Genomic DNA, 25560 nt, shown 5'->3' with positions numbered 1-25560 from the left:
ATGGAGCTTTTCTTCCGAGCCAGCTTTAATTCTTCAGTGCAGCTGAAAGAAGTGATTAATATTTTTATTTGGTCCCTTTTCCTTATTTGTGTGTACATATATCCAGCAGTTGTCAATTAAATAGTTTTCTTTATTAAGTTCAATTAAAAAAAAAGATAGGTCACATGCGATGATCTATCCATAATTGGTGAAAATGTATAATGTATAAATTCTCCACCCGCATCAAAACCTGTGGCATCTTCCAGGAAAGGTAAAAACCATGGCCAGAATGGAAAAAAGAAAATCCAGGAAATTCCTTTCTATTCCTCCTAGATGATCAATGTTGGTTCAGGAGTTCACTTGAAAACCAGCTTAATTTTTTCTGATGTAAATTTTACTCCAGCTAGAAATACACTCATATCTTGCTTGTAGAAATTTATCAACCTGGCATCCAACGCATAAGCTGCCAACTGGTCCTGAGATCCCCAAAACACTAGGAAGCAGACCACTTCCTGACATCTGCTCTCGATTGAATCTAAAACACTGTACAATTATGATATCCAGACTTAAAACATTTAATTAGAATTAGCACTTTTTTTCATGTAATCTTAAAATCGGGCACAAAATTATTTTTGACTCCATTCCTCAATTATTATGCATATTCTGTGGCACATGCAGACCCTGAGTGAGGAGACAAGATGACTGGTTTATTGGAAGCTTATTACATAGATACTTTGAAGTTCTTGCCTTTCCTTTGGATTCTTAACACACAGCCTGAAGAATGTGTCAGGGTACTCATTGCATATTTTAAACTATGCTGATGGTATGGAAGCTTAAGGTAATTAATATATCCTCTACTGCAGCAATACAGGAATTAAATTATCCGTGCTGCATAAAAGTCAATTTGGATCAATAGGAATAGCCTGGTGCTCGCTTATGATCACACTAAGGAGGATTTTGATGAGATTGTCTATTTAATCCAAAGTGTTTCTTAAATTAATTAAACATAATTGGATTTCATTGGTAATCATTAAATGGATAACTCAAGAGAGCTGATTTAACATTTAATTGCAACAACAAGCATTGTGCTGGTCTTCTGATCGTGCTGTTTGACTGCATTAAAGGTCCAATTCTTAACCTTTGGTGCTTCCATCAGTTCTGAGGCAGAATAAGCATTTGTTCAATTAAATGCAAATGCTGGTTTCGGTTCCTGGCTATAGAGATTCACCCTAGTTTGGTCGATAGTTACTATTAGAATAAATTGGGTTTCTTTGCTCTTAAAAGATGACATCATGTGTGAAACTAAGAACAAGAAAACCTGTTCACTTTCAAATATTAGTTTGGCAGAGTTTCATGGGATTCTGAGTCAAAGGTCATAGACACCAGTACTGTTTCAGTTATTAAGGTTATAATTTAGGGTGATGTTTTGGGCACTGAGGGTCGCTGCATTCTCTGAGATGCTGCTGTTTCAAAAGGAATATTAAACTGCAGCCTCTTTTGTCAGTTCGGGTTCTCTACTATTGGCAAGTATCTCATTCAAAGCCATAAAAACAAAATCTTTTTTTCTCATTGCTTTATTTAAATTTATTTTTGGAAGTAGGGCATAACTGGTAAGGCCAACATTTATTACTCATCCCTAATAGCCCTTGAACAGGTGTTGGTGCACCCCCTTAACCGATTGTAGTCGTTCTGGTGAAGGAACTGCTGCAATGAATATTTGTGGAATGTGGACAGATGATGGATTGTAACAATGGTCACAATCCCTCAAAAGTAATTAATTGAATGTAAAGTGCTTTGAACATTCACAGGTCTCAAAAATTCAAGTTCTTATTTTGTCTATCTGACCATTGGATAACTTAAGGATAAAGGGGTTGTAAAATTGGTCATTGGTTGAACAATGAATGACGCAGGAACCCAGCCTATTCTCATAATCCAATCTGGAAGAAGCTTACACCAAATGAAAGTCCTTACTTTAATAAAAGCGCAAGATCCAAAATGGAATACTGTACAAAGTAAAGAAGAGGCAGAACATTTATTTCTGATCATTAAGTACTTCATTACCTGTGCTTATTTCAACTGTGGTATGTTGGACTATTAAATTATATTGCTGAGCCCACCAAAATGTAATTCTCCAGGCAATGAAAGAGTTAAATTTCATGATCCTCCAGTATTTTTTCACTGATTTCAAGCCACCCAGCAGGCTTCACTGAAATAAAATTCCAATGTTGCAGTGTTTGTAAACGTTGACTTCCTGATTTCAGCCCTTGGGCTTTCTCTAGTTGATATAGTATTTATTTTAAACAATCATTTTGTGGCAGAAGGACCACAACGACAAACCAAGGATGTAATAGTTCCTCATAAACTAAAAGTAATAGTAAAAATAAAAAAATACAAATGAACAAATGTATCTTGTTCTAGAACATTTATTGACCTCTTCCAAAGAAAGTGCTTTTGCAGAGTAGGTTACTGCTGTAATACAAGAAGCATGATGACCCATTTGCACGCACTAAGTATCCACATAGCCATGGTGATGACTGGATAATCTGCAGTGGAGTTGTTGGTTGAGTTATAAATATTGGCAAGATCTCCCTTGGTTCTCTTCAAAATGGTGCCAAGGAATTTGTTATTCTCACCTGAAAGTCAAGTGGAACAACTTGACAGAATGGCATTTTGTGATGAGGTTCTGGTATGTCTACTTTGATTATGGCTTCAATCATGGGAATGGGATGAAGCAATATTCAAAGCGAAACAAATTAAAAACAGAAACAAGTATTGGTCAAATACTGCCTTTGTTGATTTTAATAGTTAAGGTATGGTTATTTTGTGAATTAATAGTTTCAGGAATTATTCCATTTGAGAGCAAAGGATAGTGTTTTTTCCCTCTATTCTAAAATATGAGATGTGGATATCTCAATGTACAGAGGAGCTGAGCAGTGCACAGGAAGCAGATGGCAGGAACTCTATTGGATTCTTCTGTCATCATTGTCTGTTCTCAAGCATCTGTTGCATGCTGTTCTTAAAATTTTGTATTATCCTCTTCAGGGAAGCTGCCTATGGATATACAGATGCTGGAAAAATGATTCACAGACATGTACTATAGAGAAACTGGCCCATCGACACACTGTATACATTCCAACTATCCAGTACGAATACTATTTACCAGCAACTATTTCCCTGGCCGTTTATGCCTTAGCTATTCAGTGTTTGGCTGATTGGAATACAAATGGATGTAGGCAAGTTGCTAACAAAACCATTTCCCTTCTGCACTCGTGAATGCGATCCAAGCAAGATATAGGAACATAGCATTGGAGGGATAAACAGATTTCTAATTGTAACGTCATTCTATCTTGTTTTTTATTTTATCCAAACTTATCTTGTTTGGGAGTCTGATCGTTTTTCTTCTATTATTTTCACCACTTGTGCTGTCAGCATAGAGAGGAATGGTGTAAGTCTCTAGAATCCAGGTCCTTTCGGCAAGAGCTGGAAGGCTTTTAATTGAAGGTAAATTATAGCCCAAATTGGCCAGTGTACACCACTGCCAGCAAGTGGACTTTTCAGTGGTTCATTCTTTTTTAAGAAATGTCTATATTGTGTAATATCCAGCAGAAGAATTAATATACAAACTATTATTAGGGGAATAATGTTAACTTCACGCAACTTTAGGGAGCCATTATTTGTATTTATTCATTTTTCAGTGTATGGGCATTACCAGCGTTTGCCTTGAGGAGGTGGCAGTGTGCCACTTCCTTAAACTGCCGCAAGCTTCCTGGTGACTACTGCCACAGTGCTGCATGGAAGTTTAGCATTTAGATAGAGGAGTGTGGAAGGAACAACAATCTATTTAAGTCATAGGAAATCAGAGAAATTGCAGATATTGAGAGAAACTATATCACGCATAGGGGGATATCTCTGTTTGTTACGGCCTCAATCTTACACCAGAACTGGATGCAAAAGACACGAGCAGGAATTTACTGTGCAGGTCTCAATTAGGAACAACATCTCCTATAGTGTTAATGATCTCATAAGATTTATCAAGATGTTTCCTTGCAATTTAAGACATCTTCATTCCTCTAAGCTCTTGCTTTCAATCATACTCTGCCAAAACCTTTACACACAACTCTTGTGTGTGCACACAAATTTCTTCTACCTCCCTTCTGCTCTTTACCTATCTATTGTCATTGCTCCTCTGCTTGTACTTCCAGCCACTGTTCCTGGCTCTTTGTGTCTCCACCATGTCTTTGGTATTCTGCCAATGATTCTACTACTGTTGCACTGCAGAGCTGCCGTATCTCTCTCCTCTCTCTGTCTTTCCTCCTCGTGGTGACCGTCTCCTTATTTGTCACTTTTCCTGTATCTCTCGACCACACACCCAGTCAGTGCTCCATTCCCTTCTTCTGAACTTGTTGTTCTGGAAGGTTTCAGGACCTGCACACAATATTGGTGCATCTCACAAAGGTAGCAGTGAGGGACTAGAAGCTACACAGCAGGCACAGGTCTCATAAACACAGTAGGGCTTTACATGTGGAATGGTGAAGGTGAGTTGTTAAGTAGACTGAACGGTGGGAACCTGATTCGATGTGCTGAAAGACAAAAAGATGAATCCTCCCCTTCTAGAACAGAATTTGTCAATAACCTCCCTAATGCAGTGTCAATCAGTAAACGGTAAGATGTGGCACATATCAAGAGCTACCACTTGGAATGATCTTTAGATAGGAAGTTGAGATGGGTCATTTTGATTTTAAATATGAGATCAATCTAGGCTTGTGTGTGAGTTTGTTTTCTTTTTAAATTTTACGAGATTGGAGTTCGCAACAATAACTTGTGGAAGTGTATTCTGTGTAAATATTGCTCCTTTGAGAAGTGCAGAAAAGAACATTGGACCCATGTTCCCGGCTGGATGGAGTTTTCATTAGTGAGCCTTATATACACTTGCAATGTATTGCAGGGAAGCCTCTGTTGCAGGTCCATGCCATCTGTCAAAAGGAGCTTGTCGTTTAGATAAATCCTCATTGTTACAGACTTCAGAATGTCTCAGTCTTCAATGTAAGCAATGTGCAGAGTAAGTTGCCAGCCTGCACAAAATTGTGCAGCTGTCTGGCTATGAAAGTACTTTGTTTGTAATTAATCTTTTAAATAGTGCTGTTTCTGAACAATAGGCATTCCTAAAAGCTGGTTGATTTGTGAGTGAACAGATATTTTTTCAGATAAATGTGGTTGAAATATCTCTAATGGGGACTCTTGGGCACTGCATTTATGTCATTTGACTGAATTTCACAATCGAAACAATGAGATCCACTGAATGTGAAGTTCTCATCTAAAATGTGCCCAGAAATGGGTAGAAAATGGTTTTATCTGCAATAACACAATTTATACCAGCAGAGTGCTTATTTTGATGGGAGCTGTGTGAATCAATTTCTAGTCCCATAGTGTTAGCTGCCACATCAGTGATGAGTGTGTGTTGGAAGCTTGGGTCTACCTTAGTCACTTTAACCTTTGTGCCAAATAAACTACAAAACCACTGTAAATGGGATTTAGGCATTCTTCCAGATACCTGTGGCTACAAATTATAAACTTGTGTGAGCATAAGTAGGATTCTCACATAAAGCCCTGTCTTAAATATCTAATACCTCTTCCTTCTATAATGAGATATTTATTGCCCATGAAATATTTTCTGAATCTGCCATCAATGGCAGCCACTGTTTGTCCCAAATATTTATAGTATTAGAAGTTGTGAAATTTGGTACAGTTTGGAATTATTCTTCATTTACTATTTTAAAAATAAATCTTTGGTATTGTGCGGTGTGAAGAAGGGTCCCGACCTAAAACGTCACCCATCCTTTTGCTCCAGAGATGCTGCCTGGCCCGCTGAGTTACTTCAGCACTTTGTGTGTTTTGTTTGTTTTTTTTGCTGTTACGACGGCAGGGAACAAAATTTCGTACAAACTTTTGTTTGTTTGAATGACAATAAAACACATTCAAATTCTGTCTTTATAACTACGGTTCTCTGACGTAAGATCCTCATAACTTTCTTCTGCATCCACTGTAATATTATAACATCCTTTCAGAACTCCAATTCTAAAGCCAACTCGTATTTTCTATAATTATTGCATGACCCCTGCCTGAGCAATAAAGGAATGTGCGCTTTCCGACTTCTTAACTATCTCATAAATTTCTAATTTCCAACAGAATTATGGTGGCCATGGAAAGGCTTCACCACAATGACGAGGTCTGAGGGGATATACATTCAAGCCAAAGAGGAGAACATTTTACATTAGTGTAGGAAAGAACTGCAGATGCTGGTTTAAATCAAAGGTAGACACAAAATGCTGGAGTAAGTGGACAGGTCGCGCTGATTACGTAATTTCCGTTGAGTGCAGAGGTCGCGCTGATTGCGTAATTTCTGGTAAGTGCAGAGGTCATGCTGATTGCGGAAGTGCCGCTGACTGCGGAAGCCCCACAGTGGAGAGGCTGCGCTCAGCTGTGTGAGTAGATTCAAGAAAGTTTACTGTCATATATATAGTGTGTGAGTCAATGTGTGTGAGTGTGTGAGTGTATGTATGTGTGTGAGTCTGTGTATGTGTGTGTGAGTGTATGTGTGAGTGTGTGCGTGAGTGTGTGTGCGTGAGTATGTGTGCGTGAGTGCATGTGTGCGTGAGTGTATGTGTGTGCGTGAGTGTGTGTGCGTGTGTGTGTGTGATTGAGTGTGTGTGTGTGAGAGTATGTGTGTGTGAGTGTGTGTGTGTGTATGAGTGTATGTATGAGTGTGTGTATGTGTGAGTGTATGTGTGTGAGTGTATGTGTGTGAATGTATGTGTGAGTCTGTGTGTATGTGAGTGGATGTGTGAGTGTGTGTGAATGTGTGAGTGTGAATGTGTGAGTGTGTGAGCAAGTGAGTGAGTGTGTGTTTGTGAGTTTATGTGTGTTTGTGTGTGTTTGAGTGAGTGTGTGTGAGTGAGTGTATGTGTGAGTGTATGTGTGTGTGTGTGAGGTGGAGATTGTGTGTATGTGTGTGTGTGTGAGGTGGAGGGTGTGTGTATGTGTGTGTGAGGTGGAGGGTATGTGTATGTGTGTGAGTGTGTATATTGGAATTGTGGAGAGGTGGAATATTGCGTTGGGGGACCAGCCCTCCCGTGTGAAGCTGGGACCCAAAGGGGCCCACTTAGTCTAGTAGAGTCTAAATATTGTAGATGCGTGGCATTCTAAATTAAAAAACCCAAATTCCTGCAAATCCTCAAGAAATCCAGTTAGGCGATAGAGGTAAATAGAGTTTACATTCCGCTTACTGAATTAACTGGCACCGAAAGTTGTTAGCTTTTAAGCGAATCAGTGGGAGAATCTGTGATAGGGCAAAAGATGCTGCAAGGCAAACGTGATGGTAATAGGATATGTATAGAAACAAAAGATGGGGTTGGAAAGACTGCAGACAGTTGCAACAGATGTGCAGGGGAGGAAGCAGTATCTCTAATGGAATAAAGGTAGGGAGATCCCAGGAGCATGGACCACATATCTGTTTAGTAGCAATAGTGGATGCTAGCTATAAGCACCAATCCACATCACCTCAATTTGTTCAATATTTAAATGAAGCTGTATTGACAACAGGCCTGCCTTGGCTCTCTGCAGTCTGGTATCAAAGTGATTAAGAAAAAGGATATGATGGTAGAAGCCGTTTTAATAACAACTCTAAGGAAATATTTGAAAATAATAATATTAATCCAATGTTTTTATTCTTTAAATTGTAGAATGATGTAAATTTGTTTTTGGTAATATCTTTCAAGTAAAAGAAAATTTTGGAATTCAAAAATGTGCTATAAATATATTTACATCCTGAAAGAAGTAACTGCTTTTTAACACTACAGTGCCTCATTTGCAGAAAAGCTCCCTTCTTCTGGGAATGGTGCCAGGCACAAGCAATCTTCCTGCATGAATGTAAAAAGCTGCTGAGACTTGCAGCTTGCCGACACTAGAAGCACCCTCGTCAGCAGTACTGTGCTTCTGATTAATAAGGCAATACACTGCGTATCGTCCATTAGCATCCATTACATCTTCCATAGCAATCTGATTAGGAGTTAGGTCACCATTTTTGGTGAAATAATTATTTCATTTCTCAAATTTCATGACAATATGGACAATCGATTTACAACTTCCACGGTGCAACTGAACTGTAAAATATTGTCCCATGAAAAAGATTTATAGTGAAATATTCAAAAATAACACTTTTTTATGAATTCCATTGATTTTAGGAGAACACTAAATGTAAACTTTCATTTTATGCTTTCAAAAGCAAAACATTTTATGTGTGAACCAAGTGACCCACCTCGGCATGGAGGATCCTCGCCACTTGCACGATGCAGTCAAGGAATCTCACAACGCGGAGCTCAACTTAAAATTACATAGAATAACAGAGGCTGAAGAAACCAATTTACATGGCCTTGGTGGTTATATTTGAAATGGTTTGAAAGGTGGAGGATGGAAATGAATATCTGTGTGATACTGTGCTGAATTCGTGTTGGTGAAGGACCATATATTTAAATGCCCGGAGTTGCAAGTGATTGGTAAAAATGATATTAGTTTTATTTTCTCCCTTCATAATATGCATTTGGTAAAGTTTTGCAAGTGTTTCATGTGATTGAAACTGAGAGACAGATGAGTAATCATGAAAGAAAATAGATTCTCATCAGAAGGATCATCTGATGTCCAATACAACTTGGCATACATTCTGGTATGTGCATTTTTGGGGCTTGATTTAGATGAGTAAACTTCAAAAATGTGTACTCTTCTATAACTGTTAGCATAGGGATATTGCCCAGGACCAATGGGCGACCTCAAACATGCACTGTCCAGTGTTTGCCTCTAGAAATGACCTGATGCCAGCTTTATATTTACATTATTTTCATAATGCACTTTCTGCCTGCCTTTGCAGGACAAATTAAAGACATTTCAAATTGAACATACTGGGGTGTAAACTTGACCATGGACCCTGCTCAGCTTGCTCCCCCTGCCTCCCACACCCCACTAACCACTCCACTATCTCACTCCAAATCACTTCCTTCTGCTTCAACTGGAACATTGAGGGCTACAACAGCACCTCAGATGCAACCTTCACTGGAATAGGAGATGAAATGCAGAAATACGTGTTATTCAGTTCAACTAAACAGCCTTCCATCTGCTAAATGGCTGCTTCTCTAGTTTGCGGATCGTTAGTGCTCACTAATCCCATCCTTAGTCAGCAATCTACTAGCATAAAATGTGCATAGGCTGTTTTGTTGAATGCATCTGTCAGTGCTTCGGAGTGTGTGTGTACAGTTTCACTACAGCAGATGAACTGTGAACCAGCTTTGTGCTGGCAATTGTGTCATTTTGGTTTAGGCCATTACGCTATCACTCAGGTTTCTGGTGATCGCAATCTAAGAATTGGAACAGTTTGCATAAATGCTCCACGATGCTGTCAAATATCTGATTGACTTGAGGTTTGCACTTAGCTACAATTTCAAGGATTTATAGTACCTAGAGAGGATGCAGTTCCCAGAGGGGGCACAGCACAGAACATACTCAGCAATTAACAGCAGCATGAGAGTCAAGGATCAGTCTCACTCAGAAACTCTGACTAATTAACCTTTGGAACCTTTCTGAGCATGTGAACGAAGAACAGTGATTGAATGGTGGACTTAATACTTTGGTAGCAGAAGTCAGAGCTCTTCAGGATTGCCGACCAAATTTACAGAAAATGATACAATCCTGCTGAGTTTGGGAATATCAACTGACACATTTTAAGGGCCTGTCCCACGAGCATGCGACTCCATGCGGCAAGCGCGACCTAACGTGGTCGCTTGAGCCGTATGGCCTCGCGGGGGCCGGTCCCACTTTGATCGCCGGAGCCGGTCCCACTTCGATCGCCAGAACCGTATGGAGTTGTGCGGAGCTGGTCCTGACATCGTGCGGGGCTCCGAAAAACTGACCATGTTCAAAAATTCCGCGCGGCAATGGCCTGCCGGTCCGCAGCCGCCTCGACACCGTACGCACCGCCTCGACGGGCGTGCGCAGCGTCTCGACGCTGTACGCAGCGCCTTGACACCATACACAGTGTCTTGACGCCGTACGTCACGCGCGAACTTCCCGCGGACTACACTCGAACTTCACGTCACTCACTCGACCTCCGCACGGTCCCCGCTTCTGGTTTGGTCGAGCTTGCCACATGCAGGCGCATGCTGGTGGGACCGGCCCTGTACGGGGATCACTCGACCTCCGCGCGGCCCCTGCTTCCGGTTTGGTCGCACTTGCCACATGCAGGTCGCATGCTCGTGGGACAGGCCCTTTACTTTGAGAAATGTGATTATTGAGGAAAGATGAAAAAAATTGAGGATTTATCTAGCAGGTAGATGATGAAATAAAAGAAAGAAAGATAAATAGATTAACACTTGTGGTGTACAACTTCATCATATCTGATGATTATACATCCCAAACATCAATCTTCAATTTTTCTATCCAAAAGCTAGAAACACAATCATGTATTTTCATGACTTTCAGCCTATGACACAATTTTCATGGATTATTAAACGTAAAACAATCCAGAGCAGCTAGAAATCAGCCAAAATATAAACTATGGATATGACAAATCAAGACTTGCATGTCAAAATATACCAAGAAAATAATACCAATTGGCAACTGTGACACATGTAAAAGCACATTTAAAATATGGGAAGTAAGATGTTGAAAATTTCTAGTTCATTGTAAATGGATGTGGCAGATGTGTGCTAATCCTCCATTGCAGGGTGAACAGGATGCTAATCCTCCATTGAAAATGTGACAGCCAGAATTCTTCTGAGACTGGCATCAGAAGGTTGTCTACCTTAGGAGGAATCAGGCTGGTGCTGTCACTGGGAATGGTGAATGTGGTTGAGGGAATTTGTGGTGGTGGGAGGTGGCTGTTGATGACCAGCGAGCAGAACTTTCAAAGATGGCGATTCAGTTTGGGGAAATCATGGTGTAATCACTTGGGTCTTGGCTGGTTATGGGATTGAGCATGTTGCTTGGGGAATGGGGAGGGATTGCAGTCTTCAAAGCATGGAGGTTAGCAATTACTTGGCAGATATCCAAGTCTGGCATTGTCAGAGGAAGAGTCAGTTCTATTTGGCTGGGCTCAAGAGTGAGAGCAGTCAACTTTATTACAGTACCCTTGTCTCTGACAAGGATGGGTGTGAAGTGGATGTTTCCAGTCGTGGGAAAGTCCAGGACGAGAGTAAGAAAGAACTACAGATGCTGGTTTACACCAAAGATAGACACAAAATGCTGGAGAACTCAGTGGGTCAGGCAACATCTCAGGAGAAAAGGAATTGGTGACATTTCAGGTCGAGACCCTTCTTCAGACCCTACAACAGATAACAGTCTATTGGCTTTACTAATTACCTGCTGTACCTCAGTATTAGCTTTTTGTGAATTCAGCACTGAGCTATCCAGATTCCTCTGCATCTCAGTAGTTCAAATGAATAACTTCTGATTATGGGGGACGGAGGGGTGAATCCAACCAGTTTACTTGCTCCTGCTTATTTTTAAACGTTGCTGCTGCAAAATGCACATTTATGAATGTCATAAATGTTTGTCTTGTCTGTAATTGGCACCATTAACTGGCAAAGTTTACATAAAGAACAGGCACTTGCATGAGTTGGCAAAGTGTATGTGGGACAGTGAGACTAAATCCCTGAAGAAATGTGTCATTTTATGAGTTGAGAGGACATAATTCTAATGATCAATGGCGTATCAATAAAATGAAGGGTAACATAAATTGAGTGATTGCGATGAATGTTATAGGTTGATGTCATCACATGAAATTTTATATTCAAGATAAATTAGATAAATATATTAAATAAACAGCAATGATTGAAAGCACTTCCAGATTAGCAATTTGGATCAAAATAATCATAAATTTAAACTTGCACAATTTCTAATTACTTAAACAATTTTAAGGTTTAAATTGTATTATATTTTCAATTAGCTGATTTCAGTAAATACATGAAAATCAGCACAGATAACGAGTTAATTAGAATTAGATATTTAATTGATGGATTTGGATTGCATTATAAACCATAAAAATTTGAGGTATCATTCAATTAGAGCCATTTATTCACTTTAATCATATATTGTTTAAAATAAGACATGCTTTTGGTTTATTTTAAAACAAAGTATATTAGATAAGTGTTGGGCTGAATTAATCTCATGTCAATGATCTGATATGAGTACTTTAGATAACATTTATAAGAAGAAATTACAGAACATCTAGACTACATTGAATACTCTGGTCAAAGTTCTACTAAATTTAACTTTTCACTTCAATAATTTGAACAGTCCAAACACTTTGGTACAGCGAGTAGAGCTATTGCCTCACAGTTCCAGTGACTGGGGTTCAATCCTGACTTCTGGTACTGTCTGTATAGAGTTTGCATGTTCTTCATTTGCTCTGGATGTTCCTGCTTGCCCCATATGTTGATAGGTCAATTGGTCACTGAAAATTGCCCCCCCCCAGTTTGTGGGTGTGCAGTGGAATCTGGGGAGAGCTGATAGGAATATGAGAGAAAATAAAATAATATTAATGTAAAAAGGAGATTGATGGTTGACACCAACTGGGTCACCTGCAGTGCCTGATTCTCTACTGTATAACTCTGACTTTTTGATTGTTCATTATAAAATGGCTTTGTGTTGCACATCACCAGCACTCATTCTCAGTCAATCCTTCAGAAAGAAATCAGAGCACAAATCAAATATTACATTTTTAAAATGCAATTGAGGTAAAAAATGTTTTTATACCTTCGAATTTCTGGGTTCTTCAAGAGATTCAAGAGACATTTATTGTCACATGTACCTATCGGTACAGTGAAATTTGGGGTCACCATACAACCCTACGAATAAAAAAAGATCGAAACACGATAGTATTTTAACATAAACATCCTCTGCCCAGCGGAATCAAAGTTTCTTACTGTGAGGGAAGGCCCAAAGTTCAGTCATCCTCCTCTTTGATGTTCTTTGATGTACACTCGTGGTCGGGGCCTCCCAAGCCCTCCGCCGTAGCCGCTACGGATGGCCCGGTGCTCAGGCCCTCTCACCGGGATGATGGAACTCCGACGTTGGAACGAGAAAACAACCTCAGGAGCTTGGACCTCCGATTCAGCCACTTCCTACCGGAGTTCGCGGCTCCCGAAGTCCACAGGCCGCACCGAGCAGAGACCCACGCTGGCGGCTCTCGGCAAAGGGCCCCAGGGCACCGCGATGTTGAAGTCAGCGCCGCCCGCGCTGGAAGCTCTTCAAACCACAGCCCCGCGATGTTGTTGCAGCAGGCCCAGCACTCAGAGCTTCCAATGGCGATCCCAGGTGAGGCATCGCCCGCTCCGCGATGTATCCAGCACTGCCGCTGCTGGAGCTCTGGTCCGGTCCCCGGCAGGAAAGGCCGCACCAATCCAGTTGGTAGGCCGCGAGGAGGGGGGGCGAGGACACAACTCAGAGAATAGTCGCATCCTCACCAGGAGGCGACTGGGAGACGGTTTCCCCCTTCCCCACATAGAAAACTAAAGAAACCTCCTCAACATACTTTTAAACAAAATTTAATATTTAAAAATTATGGAAAAAACGGACAGACTGTAGGCAGCGGCAGCCTTTTATTTGGCCGCCCCTTGACTCCAGACATAAGTAAAAGTGTCATTCCTGGTAATCATATTATAACTGGCGCTGACAATGTGCTATGTAAATTATCTCTACCCTGATAAATATTATGTGGTTCACTGGTGTTAAAGGGAATCCGTCTGTTTGCAGTATCTAATATTATCTGGAACTTAATCGTTTACAATGTAGTAAATAAGAATCTACTGTGCTCACTTGGCTCAAGTTTTTTCACTCTTACATAGAAACATTGAAAATAGGTGCAGGTCGGAGTAGGCCATTCGACCCTTCGACCCAGCACCGCCATTCAATATGATCATGGCTGATCATCCAAAATCAGTACCCCATTTTCCTGCTTTCTCCCCATATCCTTTGTTTAGTATAAACACATTTTTCATTACAATCACATTTCGACAAACTAGGGGACAAAATACAGTTGCCCATTAACTTATAAACGCAATGCGGGGGAAATACGGAGCACCCAGAGGAAACCCAATGGTCACACAAAGCACATACAACTCCACGTGGACTGCACCAGAGGCCAGGATTGAACTCCGGGAATGTAACCATAATTGGGTTGATATTTCAGGGCACTCCAAAGATGAACTGTCAAAGCTGCTATCCTTTGGATGAGGTCTTAAACTGTGTTTTACTGTTTTATTGTTTTAGATGGACCATGCATTTCCTTGTTTAGCTGAATCATGATTTCTCAACCCAAAACAGGTTAATTGGTCATTTATCTCCATGACAGCGAGTATAGTTTTACTTAGTATAGGCTGTACTTATGTCTCCACACAGCTTACTGATGATTGAAAGTTATTGATTGAGTGAAATATTGAGCTAAGATGCTGAATGGATAGAAGGATTTATTAATTACTTCACTGTCAAAGCAGAAATTGAGCAAGGAAAGTATAAATATCGTCTGTGGAATTATTTTTTGAAATGGGGGATAAACAGAGCAATTACTTTTATTTCGCTCTTTGTAATGTTTGAGAATTATTTGAATATGGATGGAGGAGCTATGATCAGTAAAATTGCAAGATGATGCAAAGAATGGTGGAGTTGTTGATAGTCTTAGGCTACAGGTTGATATTGATGTATTGGTGAAATGGACTGAGAAGTGGCAGACGGAGTTTAATCCCGATAAATGTGAGGTGAGGCATTTTGAGAGCACGAAAGGCTGAAAGATACAGTATGAATAGTAAATTCCCAGGGGATATTGAGGTGCAAGTCTAATGATCCGTGTAAGTGGCAGCAGATGGATGACATAGCAAAGAAGGAATATGGGATACAGACCTTCATTAGTCAGGGCATCGAGAACAAGAGCAAGGAAGTTAGACCACATCTGGAGTATTGCTTGCAGTTCTGGTCACTGGTGTGTTTACACTCATGCTATGCTGCTGCAAGTAAGAACTTCATTGTTCCATTGTCGGTAAAGATGGCAATTAAACACTTGAACTATAGGAAAGATGTGATAGCTTTGATGAGAGGATGCAGAGGAGATTCAGTTATGAGGAGAAACTTTTTTTTTCCTGAGTGGAGGAGATTACGACTGGACATTATAGAGGTATATAAAATTATGAGAGGGTGGCATATCTGGTAGAGCTGCGCCTCACAGCACTGGAGACCCGGGTTTGATTTCTACCTCGTGTACTGCATGTGCAGAGTTTGCACGTTCTCCTTATGACTGTATGTGTCTCCTCCGGATGTTCCGGATTCCTCCCATATTCTAAAAATGTACAGGTTTGTAGGTTGTAGGGCCTCTTTAAATTGTCCCTAGTATGTAGTATGTACAAAGATGCTCTCATTGCTGCAAAATCTGCCTACCTCTCCTCCATATTCACCGATCCCTGCCTAAACCACAGAACCCTCTTCTCCACAGTGGGCAACCTCCTCAAGCCTCGAGCCAACACTCTCCCTACCTCTACTCCGGATCTCTGCAACTCATTCCTCCACTTTTTCGCTGATAAAATCAGCACCATCTATCAATCTTTATCCCCTGTACCCAACTCCCCAGCATCTACTCCACCACCTACCAAGGCCCCTCCTTTCAACATCTCCACTGACCTCCTTACCCCTCCTCCACACTGCTTCCTTTCCCAGTTTGACCTGGTCACCCCTATTGAAATCTCCAAACTCAACAGCTCTTCCAAACCCACTACCTGCTCCCTCGACCCTCTCCCCACTCCCCTGTTGAAGTCCTGCCTCCCCGTTCTCTGCCCCTACCTCACTAATCTCTTCAACTCCTCATTGTCCCAAGGAATCGTCCCCTCCGCTTTCAAAACTGCTGCCGTTACACCAATCTTAAAGAAACCTGGTCTTGATCCCTCCTCTCTCATTAACTACCGCCCAATCTCAAACCTCCCCTTTCTTTCAAAAACCCTGGAGCGTATCGTTGCGTCGCAACTTCATTCCCACCTCCTTGCGTATAACCTACTTGAACCCCTCCAATCTGGTTTTCGCCTTCTCCATAGCACAGAAACTGCTCTCCTCAAAGTCCTCAACGACCTCCTCACCTCTGCTGACACTGGTTCCCTCAACATCCTCATCCTCCTCGACCTGAGCGCAGCCTTCGATACAGTGAACCATAACATCCTGCTCACCAGACTCAAAGACCTCGGCATTGAAGGCTCTGCACTCAGCTGGCTCCGTTCCTACCTTTCCAACAGATCCCACTTCATCACTCTCCACAACCACACCTCTGCTACAGCCGCAGTCACTCAAGGCGTTCCCCAAGGCTCCATACTCGGCCCCCTCCTCTTCATCATCTACATCCTCCCCCTTGGTCAGATACTCCGCCACTTCAATCTGGACTTCCACTATTACGCTGATGACACCCAGATTTACCTTGGCACCAAATCCCCCCACAACCCCCCCCCCTCTCCCATATCAACTCCTGTTTGTCAGCTATAAAAACCTGGATGCAACAAAATTTCCTCAAACTCAACAGCGATAAGACAGAATTCCTCCTCATAGGCTCCAAAGCCACACTCAGCAAAATCAATAACCCCACTCTCACCATCGACGGCACCACTGTCTCCCCATCTACCCAGGCCCGCAACCTTGGCGTAATCTTTGATTCCACCCTCTCCCTTGAGCCTCACATCCGCCATGTCATTAAAACCTCCTTCTTTCATCTCCGCAACATCGCCAAACTCAGACCCTCTCTCACACCGCCCGCTGCTGAAAGACTCATCCATGCCTTCATCTCCTCCCGACTGGACTATTGCAACTCACTTCTCCTTGGCATCAGCTCCACCTACATCAACCGACTCCAACTGGTCCAGAACGCAGCCGCCCGACTCATCACCCACACCAAATCCTGGCATCACATCACTCCAGTCCTCAAGAAACTTCACTGGCTTCCCATCTCCCACCAGATCACCTACAAAATCCTGGTCCTCACCTACAAAGCCCTCCACCATCTGGCCCCCCCATATCTCACTGACCTCCTCTCCCCCTACCAACCCTCACGGTCCCTCAGATCCACATCAGCCGGTCTCCTCTCCATCCACAAGTCCAACCTCCGCAGTTTTGGGGACAGAGCCTTCTCCAGGGCAGCTCCCAGGCTCTGGAACTCCCTCCCCCAACTGATCCGCAATTCCGTGTCCCTCACCATCTTCCAGTCCCGCCTCAAGACCCATCTCTTCACCTCTGCCTATCCTTAGCCCCACGTCCCCCTCCCTTTTCATCTGTGCATTAATTGCCTCATACTGTGTTTTGTATTGAATTCTGTCTTTACTTTGTGTACTAGTCATGTCTCTACTATTTATTTCATTCCCCTTACATGTTTTTCCTCTACATGCTCAATTTTTATAAGGTGTTCTTGAGACTCTTGAAAGGCGCCCATAAATAAAATTTATTATTATTATTATAGGGAGTGGGGAAGTGGGATAATATAGAACTAGTGTGAAGGGGTGATTGATGGTTGGCGTGGACTCGGTGGGCAAAGGGCCTGTGTCTATGCTCTATCTTCAAACTAAAGTAAACTAAACTAGGTATAAATAAAATAGACGACAGGAAACATTCCATATTAGAGGTAGATGAAATCAGAACACATAGGTTTTAGGGAAAGCGGTAAGTGATTTAGAGGGGATCTGAGGGGTCCTTTATTACTCAGAGAATTCGGAGTGCTGTGAATGCACTGACTTAGACTTAGACTTAGATCCTTTATTTGTCATTCAGACCTTTCGGTCTGAACGAAATGTCGTTGCCTGCAGCCATACATATAATAATAAACAACAAAACACCCAATAAACACAAATTAACATCCACCACAGTGAGTTCACCAGGCACCTCCTCACTGTGATGGAGGCAAAAATCTTAGGGTTACTGTCTCTTCCCTCCTCATTCTCCCTCTGCGCTGAGGCGATATGTTGTTACCCCACCGGGCGATGGTAAGTCAGTCCCGCGGCTCACCGAGCTCCGCGAACGGGCCGGTTCAAGCTCCGCGGCCCGGGGTGGTCGAAGCTGCCGCCCTCCAGTCCAGCGGACGCAGCTGTTGCCGCGGGAGCTCCGGAAAACAGGCACCAGCCGTGACCTGCGAGCTCCCGACGATGTCGTTTCAGCCCCGCGCCGGGCCGCCCTCACCGGAGCGCCGTCCCAGCCCCGAGTCGTGATGCTGCCACCGGAGCGTCGTCTTAGCCCCGCGCCGGGCCGCCCTCACCGGAGCGCCGTCTCAGCCCCGAGTTGTGCCGCTGCCACTGGAGAGCCCGAACGCCGCCACAGCTCGAAGACGGCCAGCCTCGCGTTGGTGAGTCTGGCTGGCTCTGCCTCCGGAGCCTCAAGGTCGGTCGCAGGTTGGAGGCCGCCAGCTCCGCCATTAGGCCTCAGCGCAGACGGAGGCAGAGAAGGGGGGATACGACAAAAAGAGTCGCATTCCCCCGAAGGGAGAGACAGAAAACCATGTTTCAGCCCCCCCCCCCCCACACATAACACAACCTAATAACCAAAAATTTAACTAAACAAGACAAAAAAACATTTTAAAAAAGTAAAAAGAGAAGGACTGCAGGCGAGCCGCAGCTGTTCAACAGCGCCGCCACTGCCGGGGAGAGTAGTGAAAGTAGAGCTTGCTGAAGGTATTTAAGTGTTTAGATGAGCACATAAAATCACCTCTGCATAAAAGGCTATTGGCCAGATACTGGAAGATGGGATTAAAACAGATGGGTGCCCACTGGTTGGTGTGTACGTGTGGGCCTGTTTTCATGCTGTATGACTAAATGAATAACTACTTAATGTTCCCTCTTCTTGCAGGCACAGAAACGAATAGAGATCTTGGATTTAATCAAGAAACAAAAGGAGGAAAGAATAAAGGTAAGAGAAATGATTGATTGATCTAGGGTCTTTTGGAATACATGAAATAGTCAATAGTCAATATTCACAATGCAGAAGCCAGGCTGGATGTTGTTCTGGACAGCTCTAAATAAATGCTCAGTCACAATATGTTTAGCAAAAATAACATAAAACTACAACAGTAAGTGCTGCACCCCACAGCACCCGGATTCAGGGTTGAATTCTGACCTGGGATGCTCACTGTGATATTGGCACATCCTCTCTGTGATCGCATGGGCTCCAGCATCCTCCCACATCACAAAGATATGCTGGTAGGTTAATCACTACTGCAAGTTATCCCTTAACTGGCAGCAAACAAAAAAATAAATAAAATAGTTAGGCATGTGTGAGGGAGAATAAATTGCATGATTACAACAAACATGAGAAGGAATGGAACTAATGGGATTGCTTCATTGGTAGCTAACCTGACCTGATGGGCTGAATTACCTCTTACGTTGTTATAATTATAAGAAAAATATCAGTTTAATCAGCATTATTTTTATTGACGTATTAAAAAATATTATTTTGCCCAATGTTTAGAACCCAATTACACATGTCAGTAAAAATCATACAAATGTTAAGTCCAATGTTCCCTGCTGCACCAGACCGAAAATATCCCATATTCGCATAGATACAATGGTGCAATCTGTTTTCATGATGTCACCATACTGTACAGGATTACGTAGAATTAGAAGCAGCTAAGATTAGACTATACCTCAGAATTATATACCACTCCCTGCACCATTTTATCAGTACTCTGCCTAGACTTCAATTTTCATTCTATTTGAAAATAATTGTATTGCTGGATTAAAACTCTCCTCAATTCTTCTCTTGCTCTTTATCAAAAGCAAATATAGTTAAGATGGATAAATGCAGCATATGCCTCACAAGTAAAAAGGATAATTTAGCAACCATAGCAAACTACTTCAGTGAAACCATGAGATTGCAGTGGGTATTTCCTGGTGCCGAGCATGTTTTTATTATTTTGTGAAATCAATGTATGACAGCGTCTAGAGTGGCCTTCAAACAAATTCTGCTTGGATTTGTTGACCGGTAGTAATAGGTTTACATAATATGGCATATGGTACAAGTGCCTTTTCTTTGGTTTTTTCACAGAGATGACAATGCTGGAGTTGATCCTGCCCATACATGGCCTGACAATGTCTGGTGTCATCAGTTTTGTGTTAATCAGCCTTGCACACTTTGAGAATACATTAGTGGAAGATTTTTCATTTCATACAATGTCATGCAATTCAATAATCCTGATAGACAGGTATACAACTGAGCTGTAGAGACTGGAAGGTTCCATATACAATTGCTGTCCATTTTTAATTGTCTTGCTTTATCGAGTATGCCTATTATTCTCTCACTAACCAGAATGATCATGCTTGATGGCGATTAATAATTTAGTATTATTTGTTAGAGACTTAACCTATTATGTTGCCTCTGCAGTTGATTATTCTGACAACGTACATGAGGGATAGCCATTTAAGAGCTGTTAGATGCTCGGACTTGGGCTCTATCATTAGTGGCATCTGCCAGAAAGCAAACTAAGGAAATAAAGATCTAAATACTAATTGTCTTGATACACCAGTTGGAGAGAAAGATTAAATAGAAGAAAAATAATCTTCAACAATAAAAGCAATTGCATTGAAGTATGAGTTGGCTCTGCAGGCATTGTCAGCACTTTATTGAGCATCAAGATTTAGTGCAGTGATTCAGAATCATGGTTTAAAAAAACCTGAGCGAAACAGTTACACTATTGAAACATCAATGAATGTATTTTCTTGAAGAAACCTTTGATTGTCATTCTTTAAAAAACATGTAATTTTTCATTCAGCATTTACTTCATGTGTACTTTTTGCTGCTTACAGCAAAAATGAGGCAATGTTGAAATTAATACTATAATGTACAAGAGTATTTTACCTACTCTTCCAATTGCGCTCATTGGCTAGGTAAAGCCCTTCTGACTGAAAATAAGAGGACAAACAGGCACCACAGCTCTGTGAATGCACTGTTTACAGCCACAAAGCTTGTGAATTTTATTCCATACATTATGTAGACCCTATAATTAAATAAGCATTTCTGTGATACACATAATAATGCAGCCTCAAAAGATGTAGCAATATTGGGGGTGCATCATTTATAATTTGCTCTGGTGCAAAAATATTTCATACATTTGAATTACAAGAAGCTGTGGAAATGCATAATGTACCCTTTTGTTGTAAATAGAACATGATTATTTCTATACACTTCTTAAATCTGCATTATATTTTGGGGAGAGTTTGTCCTTGCTGTGAGTAATTTTTGGGGGATTTTTACTTTGTTGGTTTTCCAGATTCCTCCTCAATTTGATTCAAAACTAGTTCCAAAATAACCAAACTCCTACAATCCCATCACGTTTTCTTACTTCCATTAGCTTCCCGTACCACTGTGGTCCTATTTGAAAACCTTCATTTCAAATTTCTCCTTTGAGTTCTCGCTTCCATGCAGAATGGAGCCTTTTCTCCTCCTCCACTCTTTGCTCTACCATAGGTTATGGGGAGAAGGCAGGAGAATGGGGTTAGGATAGATCGGCCATGATTGAATGGCTGAGTAGACTTGATGGACCAAATGGCCTAATTCTGCTCCTATCACTTATGAACCTATGTAACAGGCATTTAGTCTGAACGCTGGTTGCTCAATACAAGAAGGCAGGGCTATAATGAAACCTGCCTTCACTGAAAGATCCCCACCCATTATTCTGATGAAGCATCAGATTATTGGTCTTTCTCCAGAGGGTTGAACACGAGTAGCTCAAAACATTTAATCATTTTCTTTTCCAGAAAGAACTAGTGGCTCTTCCATACAAACCAAAGAAAATCATGCAATCGCAACCGTAAGTGTATATTGATGTTACAATAAATAAACATTTAATTGATTTAATTCCATTGTGCTGTCACTGGTATTGAAAAAAAAGATATTTACTCCGTTCATTTTACATCCCATTTCATTTGAGAAGAAAGAAGGCAGTCGTTGGAAGTTCATCCTCGATTGCTTGTACATGCATGTAATGTAGCAGTGTTTCCACATTGTTCTACACTGAAATTCAGTTCTGTTGATTACAGTGGAAGTGAAGTTCAAGAGTACCACACAGTCACCACAATATTATGCATTCTGTGCTAAAAAATAGGATGTATTTCTTCCCAGAATGTTTCTTTACCATCTCAAATCGCAAAATATTTTCCTATCAGCTGATATTGGTCATCATATAGAATCGTATGTTTGCTGAACCATTGTGCTATCATCTCACTGAACTTAAAAAAGTAATCATCCAACTTCCACCCTGATTTCATCTTCACATAATCCATCTCTGACTCTTCTTTTCCTTTCATGGCTTTCAATCTGCTAGTCCACAGACAAGTTGATTAGATTTCCTTCTATCCTGTAGCGGCCATTCCATTCTCCCAGTTGCCTTGTTTTATATCAGTGCCTTCAATAGGTCTTTTTTTTCTTGAATTGTTGATTCCTCTTCCTCCTGGTTTGACAGGGCTGTTGGTCAAACTCCATTTTGCGCAATTCTCACCAATCCCAGAATCAGGATAGGATTTCTCTTGTCCTCACCTTTCACCCCACCAGCCACACTTCTAAAAATCATCATGTGCAAATTCTGACACAACAACATAATGCAATCACCAGCTGCAGTGTCCATCCACCTATTAAAGGTACTGCAAGACCGCAGCCACACTGAGTCCACACTAATTATTCTGATTCATACAACCTTCCACCAATTTGCTGTCCTCTTCTATGGCAGCGTATCGTGCAACCATTGGAAATGCAACACATTTTCCCTCCTTCTCTTCCTTTCCCACTGTCCACAGCCTCAAATATTTTTTACAAGTAGGGCAGCAGTTTATAGATATTCCCTGTGCTGTATGTACTTATTTCTACGTCAGTCCATTTTCTGATTCTGTGTCAGTGTGAACAGATCACCATCTCAGATCACCATCTCAGTGTTAATGTGCATTGTCCTCTGTGCATATTGCTCTCCTTGCCTGCACCTCTCCATCTGATTTTCCGTCCTCCATCCATCTCAATATTTCACTGCTATGATGCTTCATTCTGACAATTGGTTTAATCTGCCAAATCGCAACGTACATAAACTGTTAATATCAGGTTGCCAGCCAGTCCTCTGCAACTGCTTTCACTTGTTTGCACGATATTGTGAGATCAGGCAGCCTTTTTTATTGGGTACCCAGAAAAAGTGGTGAGGTCTTCCATTTGAATGGGAAATGATAGTTGCCTAATCCTTTGACAATCTTTCTGCTTTTGGAGCCCACGAAGAATGGCTAATTAGGTTTATAAAAAATATTTCAATTTCCTTTTCAGAACAATGTACTCATAAGGAGAATGTCAGAATTGCTTTGGAAACCTACAGTTACAAATACATAGAAACATAGAAACATAGAAAATAGGTGCAGGAGTAGGCCATTCGGCCCTTCGAGCCTGCACCGCCATTCAAAATGATCATGGCTGATCATCCAACTCAGTATCCTGTACCTGCCTTCTCTCCATACCCCTGATCCCTTTAGCCACAGGGCCACATCTAACTCCCTCTTAAATATAGCCAATGAACTGGGCCTCAACTACCTCTGCGGCGAGAAATTCCACAGATTCACCACTCTCTGTGTGAAAAAAAGTTTTCCTCATCTCGGTCCTAAAAGATTTCCTCCCTTTATCCTTAAACTGTGACCCCCTTGTTCTGGACTTCCCCAACATCGGGAACAACTCCTTCCGACATCTAGCCTGTCCAACCCCTTAGAATTTTGTACGTTTCTATAAGATCCCCCCTCAATCTTCTAAATTCTAGCAAGTACAAACCGAGTCTATCCAGTCTTTCTTCATATGAAAGTCCGGACATCCCAGAATCAGTCTGGTGAACCTTCTCTGTACTCCCCTATGGCAAGAATGTCTTTCCTCAGATGAGGAGACCAAACGGTACGCAATACTCCAGGTGTGGTCTCACCAAGACCCTGTACAACTGCAGTAGAACCTCCCTGCTCCTACTCAAATCCTTTGCTATGAATGCTAACATACCATTGCCTTCTTCACTGCCTGCGCACCTGCATGCCTACTTTAATGACTGGTGTACATGACACCCAGGTCTCGTTGCATCTCCCCCTTCTCTCCTAATCGGCCACCATCAGATAATACATCTACTTTCCTGTTTTTGCCACCAAAGTGGCATAACCTCACATTTATCCACCATCTTGATACTGCATCTGCAATGCATTTGCCCACTCACCCAGCCTATCCCAAGTCACCTTGCAGTCCGCCCTAGCATCTCCTCCTCCATCTAACCCTGCCCCCCAGCTCGTGTCATCCCGCAAACTTGGGATCGTGCATTCAATTCCCTCGGTCCAAATCATTAGATATCATCGTAAACTAGGCTGGGGTCACAGAACGCACGAGCCTTGCTGGTACCCCACTAGTCACTGCCTGCCATTGTGAAAGGACCCGTTACTCCTTACTCTTTGCTTCCTGTTTGCAGTCCAGTTCTCCTATCCACATCAATACTGAACCCCAATACCGTATGCTTTAAGTTGTATACTAATTCTTATGTGGGACCTTGTCGAAAGCCTTCTGAAAGTCCAGATATAACACATCCACTGGTTCTCCCTTATCCACTCTACTAGTTACATCCTCGAAAAATTCTATAAGATTCGTCAGACATGATTACCCTTCATAAATCCATGCTGACTTTGTCCAATGATTTCACCACTTTCCAAATGTGCTGCTATCCCATCTTTAATAACTGATTCTAGCAGCTTCCCCACTACCGACGTTAGACTAACTGGTCTGTAAATCCCCGTTTTCTCTCTCCCTCCCTTTTTAAAAAAGTGGTGTTACATTAGCTACCTCCAATCCTCAGGAACTACTCCAGAATCTAAAGAGTTTTGAAAAATTATCACTAATGCATCCACTATTTCTGGGGCTATCCTTAAGTACTCTAGGATGCAGCCTATCTGGCCCTGGGGATTTATCGGCCTTTAATCCATTCAATTCCCTAACACCACTTCCGGCTAACCTGGATTTCACTCAGTTCCTCCATCTCATTTGACCCCCGGTCCCCTGCTATTTCGGCAGATTATTTATGTCTTCCTTAGTGAAGACAGAACCAAAGTAGTTATTCAATTGGTCTGCCATGTCCTTGTTCCCCATGATCAATTCACCCGTTTCTGACTGCAAGGAACCTACATTTGTTTTAACTAATCTTTTTCATGTTCAGAGAATAGCTTTGCCACATTCCATTAATTTAATTAGTATGCCAAATAAACTCAGTTCAATAATTCCCTAAGAACGAGTCCCAGGTGAACAATAGTATTTGCACCAGGTCCCATTGAAAGAGCAGCTTTGGGATTCTCAACTCTCCATGAGCATTATATATCTTCAATCAGATGCAGGAACGGCAGACTCACCTACGCAGAACAAATATCTAATAGCATTAGCTTTTTAAAAGGCCCCAGAGGATAAATCTAGCAGTGTGTGCCATGAAATGACTCAAAACCAAATTCCTCTTTTTGTTTCTTGCCCAGTGCTTACTTTCAGTTGATGTATCACGAGATC

General features: G+C 41.8%; 1 protein-coding gene across 1 annotated transcript in view; it reads left to right on the top strand.

Annotated features, from left to right (window-relative positions):
- The window catches only part of hoatz (HOATZ cilia and flagella associated protein), a 29013-nt gene extending 7134 nt beyond the window's left edge, over nt 1-21879 (top strand). Inside the window, exons 4-5 of the mRNA XM_033049808.1 lie at nt 18877-18936; nt 21780-21879. Coding sequence (XP_032905699.1) covers nt 18877-18936; nt 21780-21836 — 117 coding nt within the window. The 3' untranslated portion in view covers nt 21837-21879. The remainder of the gene's footprint in view (nt 1-18876; nt 18937-21779) is intronic.
- The last annotated feature ends 3681 nt before the right edge of the window (nt 21880-25560 follow it).

Source organism: Amblyraja radiata, chromosome 33 (assembly GCF_010909765.2).
Source record: "Amblyraja radiata isolate CabotCenter1 chromosome 33, sAmbRad1.1.pri, whole genome shotgun sequence".
Taxonomy (NCBI): domain Eukaryota; kingdom Metazoa; phylum Chordata; class Chondrichthyes; order Rajiformes; family Rajidae; genus Amblyraja; species Amblyraja radiata.
Note: the sequence above shows the minus strand (reverse complement) of the source record. Positions and strands in the feature narration are given on the sequence as shown.